The 17,843-nt window shown below is 43.5% G+C and overlaps 1 protein-coding gene across 5 annotated transcripts in view; it reads left to right on the forward strand.

The window, feature by feature from the left end:
• BBS9 (Bardet-Biedl syndrome 9) overlaps positions 1-17,843 on the forward strand; it is a 580,121-nt gene that overhangs the window by 157,451 nt on the left and 404,827 nt on the right. For all 5 annotated transcript variants that reach the window (XM_073630475.1, XM_073630476.1, XM_073630474.1 and 2 more), the window contains exons 8-9: positions 1,239-1,323; positions 16,844-17,027. In XM_073630475.1, coding sequence (XP_073486576.1) covers positions 1,239-1,323; positions 16,844-17,027 — 269 coding nt within the window. The remainder of the gene's footprint in view (positions 1-1,238; positions 1,324-16,843; positions 17,028-17,843) is intronic.

The following is a 17,843-nucleotide window of genomic DNA, read 5'->3' on the forward strand; positions in this document are numbered from 1 at the left end:
TTTTGCCGTGATTATCGCTTGTCACCTAAAAAGGAGCAAGAGCTTCTTTTGGCCAAGAAGCTTCACATGATGTGATTTGCTGCATGACAATCATGGCAAAACCGCACCACATTTTAGGTGTCATTGAAAATAATGGTACTTGAACTTGTATTTTGCTTTTGTAGTGCGTTTTGAGATCACCGGCAGAATTGTAATGATTCTGTCATGATGCCATAACACCTAGGTGTGAATGGAGCCTCACAGAGCTTAATTTGGCTGCTCAGTATGTGCTTGTATTGAGCACCCAAGTGCTTCTGTGTGCGAGGGTAACCTGAAGGAATAAAATTTGGGGTTTTTTTCCTCATTGCGGCTCATTTTCTTGCTCAACAGATGCACTTCTGCTGATAGTTAAAGCGGAGTTTCACCCAAAATTAGAACTTCCACTCATTTGTCTCCTTTCCCCCTCTGGATCCACAACGGGGGGGCACATCTCCACTACTCTGCTGTGCAAGCCTTGAGTATGACCAGCATACATTCCACCATGAAACACACGAAGAATGCTGAAATTTGGCATACCTTAAAAATGTTAATACATTCAGAACATATAGATTTTAGCTAATTATTGTGAACGTGACGTTCAGAAACCTGCTTTATGGAATGCTCTTCTTTTTATTTATGATAGTGAGGATAATACTGTAATATTAATAAAAACTTGAATTATGTAAGGATCCAGGGAAACCTTCGTCACATCCTAGTTGAACATGATACCTCTTTACCTGGTTCCAGTACTCCGGAGACACTTAAGTCAAGGTTCTCATGTACACACGTTTCCCCTTTCAGCAAATTATGGTAAAGTGGGGATGTGGACGTCAGGAGAGAATTTTGTTTTGCCAATTCTGGGTGTGCTCCATATAATATAACATTCTCACTTCATGGAAGGAAATAGATTATCATCAAGAGATTCAGATTCAAGAAAAGCATACAGTACATTTTATACATGTGTTTTTATTTTCGTTCTCATAAGCTCTTTTGTACAATATATTATCTTTACTTTAATAAAAATTTACTGTTCTGTTTTTTTTTGTTCTGTAGTACCTGAGTAAACACCATTTAAGAAAAATGATTAGCTATATATGACAAAGTATTTTATCAATTCAGTGTTTTTATTCAGAACAACATTTTGTCAGTTATTTAAAATGCCATAATGTTTGTCTAATTTATCATTCAATGTAATCATGATATGTTGTATCTTCTAACAGATACCAGGTTCTTGCTGTAGCAACAGATGCTGATTCGAAAAAGGAGACAGAGCAGCAAAAAATTGGTTCTGGGAAGAGGCTGCTGGTAAGAATTTATTCATTCATAACAGTAAAATGGTTGTTTCTTTCTGGAAATCATCTCAGTCTTACAAATTGTAATACTGTTTAGGATAATTATTGGTGAGTCACATAAGCCATTCCTTTTCTTTCTTCATGAATTCTGGGTAATAGGCTTGGAAAATAGAGTCCTGGTATAACACAGATTGGTGTACAAAAAGGGAGCAGCTATCTATAAAAAAAAAAGCAATCCATTTCTTTGCTGCTTTTTAATATGAAGTCTAATTGCTGTGTAGCAGTGGCTCTTATTTGATTTGCAGTGTATGTACACCCTAACAATGAACTTTTCGAATTTGCTCCCTTTTGGTTTTTCACAAAACATTAAGAGTGTTTTGTTTTTTTGGTGCTGGATAAGTGCAAAAAAAACCCCTGATGATTGTGTAGGAGTGGTTGAGTTTGGCAGAAGACATTAGGCAGATCTGATACTACTCAGTCCACAAAAAATGCTATGTTTGGTCAGCCCCCAACAGGAGTTAGGGGTTGGGTGAATTTCTGGCAGATCAACAGGCATTTTTCTGTACTTGCAAATGATAAAACCTGTAAATAATGTGCATGCATTGCAGAAATGTACGGCATATGTCTTTTGTTTTTTTTTTTTGCCTTGACATATACTTTAACCTCTTGCCCACCATGTCATGCATAATTGCGGCAGCAGGGCAGGTGGGCCTGAGATTATACCTGTGGTCAAAATTTAAAATTATATATTGCCTAAATTGCATTATGTGCTTGGATTCCACACAGACTGGACCACAGACACAGCAATGAGCTGTGCCTACCTGTCTACACGCCATCTATACAGACTGTACTCCCGTTACAACTGACATCCCTGTTTGCATGCACCCAGCTGTGGATTTGTGGACAAGTTTATGTCTGCATCTGTGAGCGACTGATTGACTCATACAGAGAATATTATATCCAGGCTGCACACCCTCCTACATAATGTTTTTCTGCCTGCATATACCCAATCGTGGACTCAATAGTACTTTGGTGCTGCAGCATATTTGGACATTAGTACATTGTATTTTATTTTTTATCTAGCCTACTCCAGTTAATCTAAAATCGTGTCGTTTGTAAATTTACTTTAAGAAGATTCCCACACATCTACTTCCTTGAATTCTGGGACACGTATTCACTATGCCTTGCGAGTAGGCACTGCTGTGTCACAGAAATCACAGAACATGCCTTCTGAACTACAGATATGCTGAGAAAGGTAGTTACAGAAGATACATTCAGTACAAGAATCACAACTTGCAGGCAGCAAGGTACGCTTTGCAGGGAATCCAAAAGGGTGTGGAAAGAGATGGCCAGGAGACAACAGCAAAGGATGTTTTTTACGTAAGCTTATATCTTAATCACAACAAAAAGTACAAAAAAAGGTACTGACACAAGACCAGCTACACACCAATATATTTATTCAACATCATATCAAAGAGCAGTATAAGTCACATGAATCACATAAACCAGTGCCTCCCTCTCCAACCACTCCCCGAACATCCCATATCATCCAATCTCCAAACCCACAAACCATCCCCCTAACAGCCCTCCCAGTAGGAGCAAAGCATCCCTACCCCTGTTTCCCCTATTGACCCGCCATGAACCCCACCCTAGCAATATGTAGCACCCCTTGAGAGATAGGATACTCAGGTGCTCAGACCAATGTAAGGACCTTAATGAGCAGATATGACCAGGCACCCAAAGATATCACCTCTCCCGGGCAGCCCCCCACTAACTGCACTGGCAAATGAGCCCTGTAATACCTATACCCTCAAAGAGGGACCTGTCTACTGCCTGACCACAGTGGGTACTAATGTCCAAATATACTGCAGCACCAAAGTACTATTGAGTCCACGATTGGGTATATGCAGGCAGAAAAACATTATGTAGGAGGGTGTGCAGCCTGGATATAATATTCTCTGTATGAGTCAATCAGTCGCTCACAGATGCAGACATAAACTTGTCCACAAATCCACAGCTGGGTGCATGCAAACAGGGATGTCAGTTGTAACGGGAGTACAGTCTGTATAGATGGCGTGTAGACAGGTAGGCACAGCTCATTGCTGTGTCTGTGGTCCAGTCTGTGTGGAATCCAAGCACATAATGCAATTTAGGCAACACAGCTGATATGACTGATGTACAATAAAATCTTCATCCCTTTCAAACACCTTGTTCTGCAATACTCTATTGAGTAGGGATTCCTAACGAAAAATAAATTCTCTGCCATGGACTTGGTTATTTCCTGCCTTAAAGTGGATGTAAACACTCGCATATACCCAGTGAAGTGAACAGCCTCAGGTGATACACAGGAACGAAACAAATCTCCGTACATAAGTTTTACATGTTTATCTGCTGTCTTCAGCTTGCTATATTCTTTAGAAAGTGCACATTATGTTAGAATTTTTTCTTCCTGTTCAACACTGGGAGTGAAGTCTTGGCATACACTGTGTGACAGCTGATTAGAGGAAAGGCACCCCCCCCCCACACACACACATAGGCAGATGAAGGAAGGAATGTGCAGAGCTGTGCTGTAAATAGACCAGCTCTCTGCTAATCTATTTATAGCACCCACCCCAAAACATATTACATATTTCAGGCTGGTTTTATCTAGGTTGCACTGCGCACTGCAGATATATGTGCTTGGGTCAAATTTCATGAATCAGGTTTACATTCACTACATTGTGAAAATAATTGCAGTCTAATCCTGCATTACAGTTACCAATATAAAACAAAACAAATGTTGGTACAATTATTACAGACTAGAAAGCTAATATGAAACAGAGTCAACAAGTTAATGGGGTACAGATACACAGACATTACAGGAACACTGTCTATCTCTATATCTATCTCTATGTCGATGTCTATATCTATGCCCAAAATTAGTAATACAGGCTTCTGAGTTACAGGTGGAATCCTGTAAAGACAACACAACGCCTGAAATGATCTCCCAAAGATTGGGTATTATGGAAAAGTGTTAAGGACATAAAAAAGAGAAACTTCCTACAGTCAGATAAAAAAAACAGGCTATGTGAAAGGAAAAAGAGAAGAGAGAGAGAAAAACAAATTGGGGGGAGGGGGCACCAGAGCTATCAGTCAACCTCCTTCACCAGGTGATCAGAGACATAAGTATCATATACTGGTTATCTGCAAATCAAGACATATGGGCTGGTGGTGTAGGATTTTCAAGGGCCCTTTAAATAAGAGATTAGAAGCATTTTTCAAGTCCATGTTTCCTCTGGCTGGTCCTGATGTACAACTTGCCATTGCAACTTTGTCTGACCTTAGCTGTCTGGTCCAAAAACATAGCTTGGGACCTTGGGGTCCATTCTGATGGAACCATCTGTCAACCATCAGCTAATGCTTTCGCCCATAGTGCTACTGTGTGGATGGGTTAGCCAAGATCCTCTGCCAAATATTCAGGATGAGCCTCCTTTTGGAACATATTCAAAGGATCCTTTGATCTATGAAGCGTCCCTGCAAGAAACACCATGTGTGTATGCCTTTTGAAGGACAACACCTATTTGGTAACTCCTTGGATACTTATGTACATCAAGGAAGGCATGGGAGGAGAGAATACTTAGAAGATGAAGAAGGTCAAAACCCCTACAGGAAAACTCTCCTGATGATGAAAAGTTCCTTTAGTTTCTCTCAGGCCTCTGGGTTGGGGTCTGGCAGACGCTCGCCGATGCTGTCACCTTCTCGAGGCACCAGTGCATGCATACTCCTGAGCCGGGCTGTGTGTGTGTCCATAGATGCAAACAGTGCTGGTAAGCCATGTCCCTTTACCCTCCTCAAAGAGTTTGACTGACAGCAGCAAGAGCCTAAAGCTCCTGCTATCCTCAGTGTCACCTGTGAAAGCAGAAAGAGAGGGGAGTGGTGCCGGAGCGTAGACAGTTGGAGTGGTAACAGTAGCAAAGTAATTGTTTATGAAAAGTGGGGCTAGGAAAGATAGTGCAGTGTTTTTTACCTTAATGTAGAGAATGCATCAAGGTAAAACACTTGTATCAGACTCAGTCATCCCTGTACTCCTGAAAGCTAGGAAATCGACTTCTCTCAACATTTATAATTGGACCTGGAAGGCCTTTTTGCGTGGTATGGGGCTAGGAAGTATTCTGTTTTTCCTCAAGTCTTGTCTGGATCAGCATTTGGTCTTAAGTACGATCAAGAGTCAAATTTCAGCCCTAGCTATTCTTTTTCAGAGAGAGCTTCCTCTTACTCATTAGTGAAGGCCTTTGTGCAGGATGTTGCTCACATTGTTTTCCCTGTTCACCCCTAAGCGACACCGGGGGACCAAAACCTATAAACTGTTCTTCAGAAACTGCCCTGTTAAGAATATCCCCTGTGTTCCCTCACTCACAAGGTTGCCTTCCTAGTTGCTATCACCTCTGTAATGTGTTAAACATTTGCGGCCTTATCCTGTAAGGAATCCTTTATTATGTTACACAGGGACACCATTGTGGTCCAGGGTATACTTTCTTCCCAAGGTGGTTTCCTACTTCCACCTTAACCAGGACATTGTTCTTTTCTCTTCTCTATGTCCTGCTCTGCAACATTCCAGGGAGATTTCTTTCCAACGTCTGGATGTTGTAGTCACTGTGCAGCTTTTAAACACCTGGTTCTGTTGAGATTTACCATTGGGATGTCTTTTCTGATGCCAGTTTCAGGCGTGTGGTGCTTTGGGCTGCCCTTTTGTGTTTTTGAATCCTCTTTTTGCCTGTTTGTTATGTGGGCCTGTAGGCATGTGTTTGCAGTGTTGCCCTCTCCTCAGTTGCATTGCTTTTGGACATCCCATAGTAGTCTAATAGTAAAATCCTGTGTTCTGTAATGTATGATTAAGAAAACAGGATTTTGACTTACCAGTAAAATCCTTTTCTTAGAGTAAATTACAGGCTGTGGTTCCTCCCCTCTGTTGCTTATGATTAACTCATTATTGCTTGCTACTAACCTGAGGCTTAGCCCTAACCTGAGAGGAGTTAGCGCTATCCTTACAGCTTTGTTTGCCAGTATCCAATCACTTGCAAGTCGCTGCATAACCCATTGTCTAAGACTAAAGCAGTCCATAGATTAGTCTTTTTTTTTTTTGTTTAAGCTAGTGAAGAACAAAAAATGACTTGATTCCCAATTCAAACACTTAAAGTGTTTCTAAACCCAGGACCCTGCATTCACTATATCTGGTCTCCCACAGTACACAGAACATGGAAATGCAATAATTTTAGTAAATATAAACTGCTAAATACCTTTTCTCATCAGCAGTATATAGCAGTCTTGTGACTTCTATCAGTGTCCGGCCAAGCACTGGTTAAAGCTTGTAGGAGGAGTTTTCATTCTCTTCTGACTGTCCTATGAGGCTGCATGACCCCTGACCCACTGTCTGGACAGTCCTGATTGGCCATGTGCTAATCACATGCCCCCTCCCAAAAAACAAAATAACTCTCTAGCAATACACACCAAGCTGAGCATGTGCAGAGTGCTTCCAAGGATGGATGGATTGGGGACAGTAAAAGTAAAAGAAGGAAAGTATCAGAGAAGACCAGATCAAACAGCCTTTTTACAAAATGCGGAGGATTAACCTCTTAGGTTCCACAATGAGTATAACAAGTATGCTTTACTGTATATACAGACTGATTTTACTGTTGTGGGTTTAGTAACACTTTAAGGTGAATAGGAGAATCCTCCCCAATGTGTCTTTGTATAATGACAGTGGGAGACTTCCCTGTTGTAAAAAAAAAAAAACAACTGATCAGTGCTGCCAGTTATAGCCTACAGCGCTGATCAATTGGGGAAAATCCGATAGGCTGGTTGATCAGTAGATCAACTTCTGTACAACTAGCCTGCCGATATATGGATCAAAACTTCACCAAACATCCACTTTAGGGCTAGTAAAACTGCTGCATGGAGCTTCTAGTTGGGGGAAATGGGGGGAGTGAATGATTACCCCTGCAATTGTGGTATATTCCAGTTTACACCAACACCAGTAGTGAAGCAAATCGTATTGGGGAAGGCTTAAGAAACACGATCAAATGTAATGTAGTATACCCTGAAAGTATTAGTGTTTACATTTGGTTTTATTTTCAATATAGAAAGTTTTGTGGCTAATTTTATTGCGTAGAGAGTAGCAAGTTGGCCTGTGGCTTGCACATCTGTTGTAATGACATGGTGTGTTGGGATACACGTCATTCACAACTCCTGCAACTTACACTTTTGTCATAAAGAGGAAATTCAGTTTACTCCACAGCAGACAAGAACACGTTTTCCTAAAATAGCATCTGCTGCGTTTTTTTTTTGCATTGAATCCAAAGGCTGAATTTGATTTCTCGGTCGGTATTACTGTTCTATGGATATATATTTAATAGACTCTCTGAGGGTTGCTCACCAGCCGCAGCTGTTTTACAGACACACTGTGTCAGATAATTGCTTTAGAGCATATGGCAGGGAATGCTTTATTTTAAGTTCTATCACATGTTTATAAAACTCCCTTCGGTCATAAAAGGAACAATCTTATTTTTTGTATGTTTTTTCCCCTTCAAATTGATATAATATTCCCTTGCTCATCATATTAAAGTGAGTATGTATTACTGTCTCCTGCTTGATCACACTGGAGACTCTTTTATGTTCATATTGCTGGCGCTGTTTGAGATTTTCACCTAATCACGATATGGTCTCCACTTTTTATGTCTTTCACATGATCTTTAGGTGAGCTTTCTATGCTTTAATGCAGCAAGTATAGCGATGAGATAAAAATTCGATACTTGTCATCAATGTCTCCTTCTTGAAGTATTCCACAGTGATTTTAGGTTGATCGGGACTTTGCAAAAACAGTTTAAATGTTATTGCTGAAGAAACTGCCATAACTAAACAGTCACTGCAATTGACAGCCTGGCTTAGAATATATTACAGTTTTATGTTTTTGCTTATTTTCATGGTATTTGTTCCTCATATTGTCTAAACATACTTTAATGTGATTTTCTGCTTTGCCCACCTAGTTTAAAGCAACCGGTTCACCTTGATATCTTCCTTACTAGCAGCATAAATTCCCCTTTCTGCGCTCACCCTTCTCTCCATTCAGCTGCCAATAGACAACCCTGTGTAATGCTGTCCATAAAGTATACGAAAAATCGTCCGAAATTTGGTCATTTAGACAGTCCATTCATTTTTCGGCCAGTTAATAGGCACAAAATCGATAATCTTTGGGACGTTTTTGAGATGAAAAAACAAAGGACAAGTTTGGAAATTTTCTGCCAAACAAACGATAAATTGAAAGGTTAATGTGTTTCCCGTCCGAACTGTCTGCACTAGGTATATGTAAAAAAAACAAACAAAAATTCATTCATTTATGTCCACTGAACAATTTATGGGTCATTACATGATGGCACCATTGTTTGCGCTCACGGCCGAATGTTCGTTTTTCGAAAACGGGTTTGGCTGATTTTTCGTATAGTGTATGGCCAGCATTAGTTCTAATTCACTGCAGCTGAAACTTACACTAAAATAAAAACTTTCCTTGCCCCTATGTGACAGTGCTGGGACATTCACTAAACACCAGCACTAAAGGAATACATAGACAAGTATATGCTTCTATGGTTCTCATTAAAGCAAAGCATAGTTTGACATTCAAGTATTTATCTTTATATATATATATACATACACCATATTGCCAAAAGTATTGGGATGCCTGCCTTTATTGGCATCCCAGTCTTAGTCCAATATTGAGTTGGCCCTCCCTTTGCAGCTATAACAGCTTTAACTCTTCTGGGAAGGCTGTCCACAAGGTTTAGGAGTGTGTCTATGGGAATGTTTGACCATTCTTCTAGAAGAGCATTTGTGAGCCCAGGTATTGATGTTGGACAAGAAGGCCTGGCTCACAGTCTCAGCTCTAATTCATCCCAAAGGTATTCTATTGGGTTCAGATCAGGACTCTGTGCAGGCCAGTCAAGTTCCTCCACCCCAAACTCGCTCATCCATGTCTTTATGGACCTTGCTTTGTGCACTGGTCTAAATCATTTGGTGGGGGGGGGGGGGGTTATGGTGTGGGGTTGTTTTTCAGAGGTTGGGCTTGGCTTTTAGTTCCAGTGAAGGGAACTCTTAAGGCGTCAGCATACCTTTTTAGACAATTTCATGCTCCCAACTTTGTGGGAAAAGTTTGGGATGGCCCCTTCCTGTTCCAACATGACTGCACACCAGTGCACAAAGCAAGGTCCATAAAGACATGGATGAGCGGGTTTGGGGTGGAGGAACTTGACTGGCTTGCACAGAGTCCTGATCTCAACCTGATAGAACACCTTTGGGGTGAATTAGAGCAAAGACTGTGAGCCAGGCCTTATCGTCCAACATCAGTGCCTGACCTCACAAATGCGCGTCTGGAAGACTTGTCAAACATTCCCCTAGACACACTCCTTAAACCTTCCCAGAAGAGGTGAAGCTGTTATAGCTGCAAACTCAATATTGAAGCTTACTAAGAGTGGGATGTCATTAAAGTGCATGTGCGTGTAAAGGCAGACGTCCCAATACTTTTGGCAATATAGTGTATATATTGTAATGCCCACTGCTGATTTTATTGCTCTGCTGATTCCCCCACTCAGTAGTAACCCCCAGCTCTACTCATTCTCTGGTTTGCTGATCCTCCTCTCTCTCTGCTCCTGCTATATTGCTCCATGCTACGAACCACATGTGACATTGTTAGTTTCTCCAGCTCTGCTAATTCTCTGCTGCTCAGTCCTATCTCTCCAGTCCCCACTCACCTTCCACTATAGCGTTCCCATGTTGCACACCATGTTTGCTAGTTTCTCTGCTCCAGTCTGGACCCTATTCATCTTCCTACTGTTCCACACTGCACACCAGATGTGATGTCTGCACCAGAAACTCCCAGAATATATACACATGAACTGGAAGTGACTGCTGATGACATCATTCTGGTTTGCTTGTTGGTTTGCCAGTGCATTCTGGGAAATCTCATACCTGCAACGCCTACAAAATAAAGTGAAGCTAAAGCTGAATAAAGGCCTCTCAAAAGCTGTAGGTGCTGTAAGTGAGTAATGTCATAGACATCTATGGAGGCTTTGAAGACACTTTGAAGCACCAAGAAGGCAACATGGGGTATAAGTTTTGAAGCAAAGCGAACAAAATGTGTAAACAGGACTGTAAGCTTACCATTTTATTTGGTGACAGGTGCTGTGATTAGCATTCAGAGTGCTTTAAAAAAGCGTGTTCAATACCACATTTTAAAGCACGTGTAAACGAGCAATATGTTACAATAGAACATGTTCTCCAAGACATGACCCGCATCTCACTATGGCTGCCTGAAGCAGTGTACAAGAAGCTGTCGCTACCATGAAAGGGACAGGTGGTTGTGTTTGTTTCCCGGGCCAAATGTTCTCTTTTCCCCTGTGACAGAATGCTTTCAGGTTGCCAACAATTGAATTGTCTTAGAAAGTCTTGGTGACTTCAGACTGAATTGGAAAGGTAATCCAGATAACCTTTGCTTACAGAAATACTTGTGAAATAATTACATATACCAACATTTTTTAAAGACATGGGGTTTTCTTTTAACGGATATCAAAACCCAAGAACAAAAAGTTCTCATTTGTTTATTGACAGTGCTCTATTATTCAGAACCATAGGGTTATATCGCCCCCTACAGGAGTAGGATACTAGGCAGAAAAAAGACTTGTATACGCCTATGGGCAGTCCTAGGTGATATAAACCCCCCTCTCTGCTATAGGCCTCCAGTTTTTTTCTCTGCCTAATCAGGAGTAAGGACATAGTTCCTTGCTATGCGCTATACAAACAGCTAAAGGGGAGATATTTGACAGGTAAGGATACGTGCAGGATGCATGTATATCCTTATAGATAAGCACTATGGAAGTAACTTTTCCTGATGTCCTGCCAGTGCAGCGCTCCGGTGTGAAAGCCCTCGGGCTTTCACACTGGAGACAATGCTGCAGCTGTTTGAGGGCGGATTGCAGGCGCTATTTTTAACGCTATATCGCCCGCAAAACGCCCTCAGTGTGAAAGGGGTCTTAGAGCTTACCGTCCTTGCGGCTGTTACATCAGGCGCCGGACCGGAAGTCTTTCGTGCTGTCTGGGGGCCCCCTCACAGTGGCAGAACCCCAAGGCCCAGTAGCAAGTGCAACTGTTGTGACCCTGGTACTTCCGCCACTGCTTAAAGTTGATGTAAACCCACTCTCATAATTTCTAAATTACTTCCATAGTGCTTATCTATAAGGATATACATGCCTCCTGCATGTATCCTTATCTGTCAAATATCTCCCCTTTAGCTGTTTGGAGCCTTGCAAAATTCCGAATTCCGTGGGCAGGTCTGTTGTCCAGGACTCGGTGGGTGGAGTTGTGATGTCAGTAGACTCCCCGCCACTTCTACACTCCCCTTGGCCAGGCATCGACATTTCTTACGCTGAACTTCTGCTGGTCTCGTATATTATGCCCCATGATCATTAACATCGAGTCAAAACCCAGGAAAGTCATCACATGACTTCAGCATGCCCAAACATGCTGAGGTGTGGAGCAGCCAATCCTGGGAGAGCTGGAGAAGAAAGGAGGGGGGATCTGAAGTACACAGAATGTCTCTCTCACACTTGTGCATGAGATAAGGAAATCACCTGTCACTCACAGCAAGGGGGAAGAACAGACGCCTATTTCTCTGTGTGTCAGTTTTTATCTTACTGAAGAAAGATAAGAGGATTGCTCGGAGCTGGATTAAAACAGAGTTCCACCCAATTTTGAGAGGTGGTCTTCAACGAAAGACCACCTCTCAACCCCTAGTTTTTGGATATTTGAACATTTTTTTTACTTTCTCTCGTACCTTTTTTGGAAGTACTGAGAGTACTTCTGATCCATCCGGGCCACAGCCGAGGACGTCACATCCTCTTCTGCGGCGAGCCCCCCCGTTGTCTTCTGGGACATGTGTGTGACCCAGAAGACAAGCTGGCCATTCACAAAGCTCAGCGCGACTCGCGCATGCGCAGTCGAGAAACTGGCAGTGAAGGCTCCACTGCCAGTTTCTCTTAGTTGGAATAGCGGCGCCTGCACCCGATCCGATGGACAGTTCGGCCTCGGGGGACCGACATCGTGGGCTCCCTGGACAGGTAAGTGTCCTTATTAACAGTCAGCAGCTACAATGTTTGTAGCTGCTGACTTTAAAAAAAAAAAAAAAAGTTTTGGCTGGAACACTGCTTTAACTCTTCGTGGCAAGACTGGGCACAGATGAAATGACATCCTCTGCTGTAACAGATATGAGTTTTAATTTAAAAAAAAAAAATGGGGGTTTACATCCACTTGCGAAAATGTACGAAACATTACATGGCAGCATCGATTGTATTTGCCAGTAAAACCATAACTGTTAAAATCCCAGTTTGCATAGAAAGCTTGTCTAGCTGCTAAATCAATTTTTCTCATCTCTTGTGTACTTTTGGAAAAATAACACACTTGTAATGATCTGTAGCTAAGAACAGCTTTGTTCTGCTGCCAGGGTATTATTGGTCTGATCATTCAACATTTCTTTCTAGTTGTCACACACAGCTTGTTTTATTGGCAGCTCTCTTTTATAATAACTCACACTTTCCCCAACTTCTCCTTCATAAATCATTTCAGTTTGCATTCAGTCAAGGTAAATTAGTACTGTTTGCTTAAAAACACCCAGTATTTTTTAAAGCTGAAGCTTAATCTGCTTATATTTTGCCTTCCTTGGTTCTGTTTCCACTTCCCAATGATATTAGCAAAAAAAAAAAAACTTTCCATTTTCATATTTCTTGAATTTAGACCCAGTGATGTCAGCATTAGTTCTCTGTACATCTGTGTGCAATACAGACAAATAATGGCTGGGGGACAGCAGGGTGCTGTACAGGGGCGTAACTAGAAATCACAGGGCCCCATAGCAAAATGTTGTATGGGCCCCCCCCTGCGAACCGCCCCCCCCACAAAAAAAAGAACTAATGCCATTGAACAACAGATTACTGCACCCATGCACAGTACCCAGGCAACAGCTTATATGAATTTTGAACAACAAAGTATGCAGTATACTGTATGCAGCCCCTGAAGGACACATATTGCTGACCTCATGCCTTCTAACCAATTTCTGTTCTGTTATATAAAATGAAATAGTTCAACTCACCATAATGCAGAATCAGTGGGAGCCCTGAGCGTGTCACTTGCCACCGTCGCCTACCACCAGATGCAACTTGTCACGGAATGTCACTTGCCACATCACCCGCCACAGGTTGCGGATTGTCCACTTGCCACATCACCTTCCACCAAATGCAGATTGTCACTTGTCACACGTTGCAGAATTTCACCTGCCACATGTTGCCGATTGTCCACTTGCCACGTCCTGGATTGTCACTTGCCATGTCACCTGCCACACATTACTGATTGTCACTTGCCACGTCCCAGATTATCACTTGCCACACATTACGGACTGTCACTTGCCACGTCCCAGATTGTCACTTGCCACGTCACCTGACGCACATTAAGGATTGTCACTTGCCACGTCACCTGCCACACATTACAGATTGTCACTTGCCACATCTCCTGCCACACATTACAGATTGTCACTTGCCACGTCTCGGATTGCCATTTGCCACACATTACGGATTGTCACTTGCCAGGTCGCCTGCCACATGTTACGGATTGTCACTTGCCACGTCACCTGCCACACATTAAGGATTGTCACTTGCAACGTCCCTGATTGCCACTTGCCAAACATTACGGATTGTCACTTGCCACGTCACCTGCCACACATTACGGATTGTCACTTGCCACGCCCCAGATTTTCACTTGCCACGTCACCTGCCACACATTACCGATTGTCACTTGCCACGTCCCGGATTGTCACTTGCCACACATTACCGATTGTCACTTGCCACGTCACTTGCCACACATTACGGATTGTCACTTGCCATGTCCCGGATTGTCACTTGCCACACATTCCGGATTGTCACTTGCCACGTCACCTGCCACACATTCCAGATTGTCACTTGCCACGTCCAGGATTATCACTTGCCACACATTACGGATTGTCAGTTGCCACATCACCTGCCACACATTATGGATTGTCACTTGCCACGTCCCAGATTGTCACTTGCCACACATTACGGGTTATCACTTGCCACGTTCCGGATTGTCACTTGCCACACATTACGGGTTATCACTTGCCACGTTCCGGATTGTCACTTGCCACACATTACGGATTGTCACTTACCACGTCACCTGCCACACATTACGGATTGTTACTTGCCACGTCCCAGATTGTCACTTGCCACACATTACGGATTGTCACTTGCCACGTCACGTGCCACACATTACGGATTGTTACTTGCCACACCCCAGATTGTCACTTGCCACACATTCCGGATTGTCACTTGCCACGTCACCTGCCACACATTACGGATTGTCACTTGCCATGCCCCAGATTGACACTTGCCACGTCACCTGCCACACATTACGGATTGTCACTTGCCACGTCCCGGATTGTCACTTGCCACTTCTCCTGTCACACATTATGGATTGTCACTTGCTGTGTCACTTTCCTGCTGTGTCCCAGAGTCAGGCAGCAGATTATAAGTCAGGCAGCAGAGAGATAATGTCATCTCTCTGCTTCCCGAGGCTGCCTGCACAGTGAAGGGGGAACTGCACTGCAGGGATGCAGGGAGGGTGCCGGGCGGTGAGAGATGATGTCATCTCTATGCACCCCCGCTTGCCAGCTCCCTGATTGGCCAGCCCGCTCACACACGAGTCGCCCAGCTGTCTCACCGCCTGACAGCCCTCGGAGCCGCCCACGCTCTAACCGCGGACCCGTGGAGCCGCCTGCTCTCACCCGCGGGCCTGCAAAGCCGCCCGCTCTCACCCGCGGAGCCGCCTGTCCTCACTGGGCCCCACTCGGCTGTGGGCCCCATAGCGCCCGCGTGTGTTGCTATGGCGCGAGTTCCGCCACTGGTGCTGTAAATCTCTTCCTGAAAATATCACTTCACACCTCAGCCCTGATGCAAGCAATGGGATGAACCTTTCAAGCAGTATGCAGTGGCAGGGCAGTGAGTGAGCAATATGTAGCAGGAGGCAGTCAGTGAGCAGTGCATAGTGGCAGGGCAGTCAGTGACCAATATGTAGTGGCAGAGTGGTCAATGAGTAGTCTGTAGTAACAGGGTAGGGCAATATGTCGTGGCAGAGCAGTCAGTGAGCAGTATGTATTGGCAGGTAAGTCAGTGAGCAGTATATAGTGGCAGGGCAGTCAGTGAGCAGTATGCAGTGGTGGTCAGTGGGCAGTCAGTGAGCAGTATGTAGTGGCAGGGTGGTCAGTGAGCAGTACATAGTGGCAGGGTGATCAGTGACCAATATGTAGTGGAAGGGTGGTCAATAAGTAGTATGTAATGGCAGGGTAGGGCTGTATGTCATGGCAGGGAAGTCAGTAAGCAGTATATAGTGACAGGGCAGTCAGTGAGTAGTATGCATTGGTGGTCAGTGAGCAATATGTAGTGGCATGGCAGTCATTCAGTCACTTATTGCATGGTTGGAAATAGAAGAGGCTACCATCTGTTCTTTCCCCTCTTTCCTCATCTTCTTCAGCTGCTAGATCAGCCAGAAGGAAACCGCTACTTGTGCAAAGAGTGGAGGAAGTGACCACACCCCTGGCCTCGTCCACCACCTTTGGATGCCCAGGGAGAATCTGTTGAGTACTCCCTGGCTCCTGGCTACTCTGCCTGGGGCACTGGGGAGGACAATGCAACTAAGGAGAGGGGAGAGCCACAGACAGCCCCCCTGCTGACCCAATGGGACCCCTGTACAGGAGGCCTGCCTGCACCCCCTTATCAGTGGCACTGAATGAGCATACTAAGAACCACTGAGAGTCTGCTTGAACCTCAATGGCTCACAAGCCACTGGGTATGAACCAATATGCTTAGTACTAGATACAGCAATGGCTTTCAGAATGTCAATAAAGAAGGAAATAAGAGAGAGAGCACAAAATATTGCAAAGGCTATGGCTTATTCAAAGCCAAAACTATACATTTTTAATAGTGTAGTTAAGAGTTAGAATCTGTCAATTTTTTATTTTTTTATTTCTGCCTGTATCCCTGCTAGGGAAGTTCTTTCTCTATTTGTCCAAAATTGTTGAAATGTAATGAGAACCAGGAATAGTGGAGTCATCTTCCAAAGGGGACACTTGTTCCAGTAACAGCTGTTTAAGAAGGGATTTCCCCCAATTTAAAGCGATTTTCTCTCACTTTTTGTTGTGTCTGCAAGACAGAAAATTAGGGGATATCTTTTGAATAAGACACTAATGGCAAAAAACATCCATTTCCTATTCAAACCAAAATGGGAAAAAAAGTTTGGGCTTTAGATGTACCTTATTAGTGACTGAATCTTTTTATAGATTGCATAAACATTTAATAAACTCAACCAAGACATTTTGTATGATTCTGTAGCTACATTTTGCTCTACATCTAGGTTATTTATGTGACTACTTGGCATTTGTTCTTTCCCCTTTACAGGCAGACTGGACTCTGAACATCGGTGAGCAGGCACTGGATATCAGTATTGTCTCATTTAATAACACAGTTTTCTCAATATTTGTTCTTGGTGAACGAAATTTCTTCTGCCTCAAAGAGAATGGGCAAATCCGCTTCATGAAAAAACTTGAATACCATCCAAGCTGCTTCCTTCCATATTGTTCAGGTGAGTTAGAGCAATAAAACTCAATAGTTTATGTTACATAGGTCTAGATTAGGGGTCTCCGGGCTAATGTCCGAGAGCCACATGTGGCCCGATACAAGATTTTTCAGGCCTCAGCTGATAAGCGCAGTCTCCACTGTGATGGGGACCCTAATATAAGGGGAACCCAGATGGGGTCCCTGATGTAAGGCAGGACTCTTATGTGGACTCTGATGTAAGGGGGACTTTGCTGGGAACTCTGATGTAAGGGGAATTTCTAATATGGACTTTGATGTAAGGGGGACTCTGATGTGTGGGCTGTGTTATTAAGGAGACTCTGAAGTGGACTGTGATGTAAGGGGGGGGGCACAGATATGGATTGTGATGTAAGGGGGACTCTGATGTGATGTGTGGGGGTGTCATGTACCTGTATGCAGAGCCTGAGATGACAAGGGTGGCCTCTTGCACATTTCCCTTCTGAGCACACCTGGACATTGAGAATCTGTATGCAGGAGAGATAGAAAGGCACAAATGCCAAGGTGTAGACACTGTGAGCAGGGAGCGCTGGTATCTGACTAGCAAAAGTGCAGCTGGTGATGCATCATGGAGACTCCAAGACCAGTTAAAGATGGGGGTCAGGTCCCAAACCTGGTTGAAGGATAGCCAATTGAAGGTACACCATAGCCTGAACAGAATCCGAGTCAGGAACAGTCAGAAGTCAGCAACAAGAGGGCAGTGAGGTACAGATTCACTATGCAAAAGCGTGGTCAGAAGTAAAGGCTGGGGCCGGTAGTGGAGACAGCCAGTGAACATGAACAATCAGAGAATCTGAAAGCAAAG

Source organism: Aquarana catesbeiana, linkage group LG05 (assembly GCF_042186555.1).
Source record: "Aquarana catesbeiana isolate 2022-GZ linkage group LG05, ASM4218655v1, whole genome shotgun sequence".
NCBI lineage: Eukaryota > Metazoa > Chordata > Amphibia > Anura > Ranidae > Aquarana > Aquarana catesbeiana.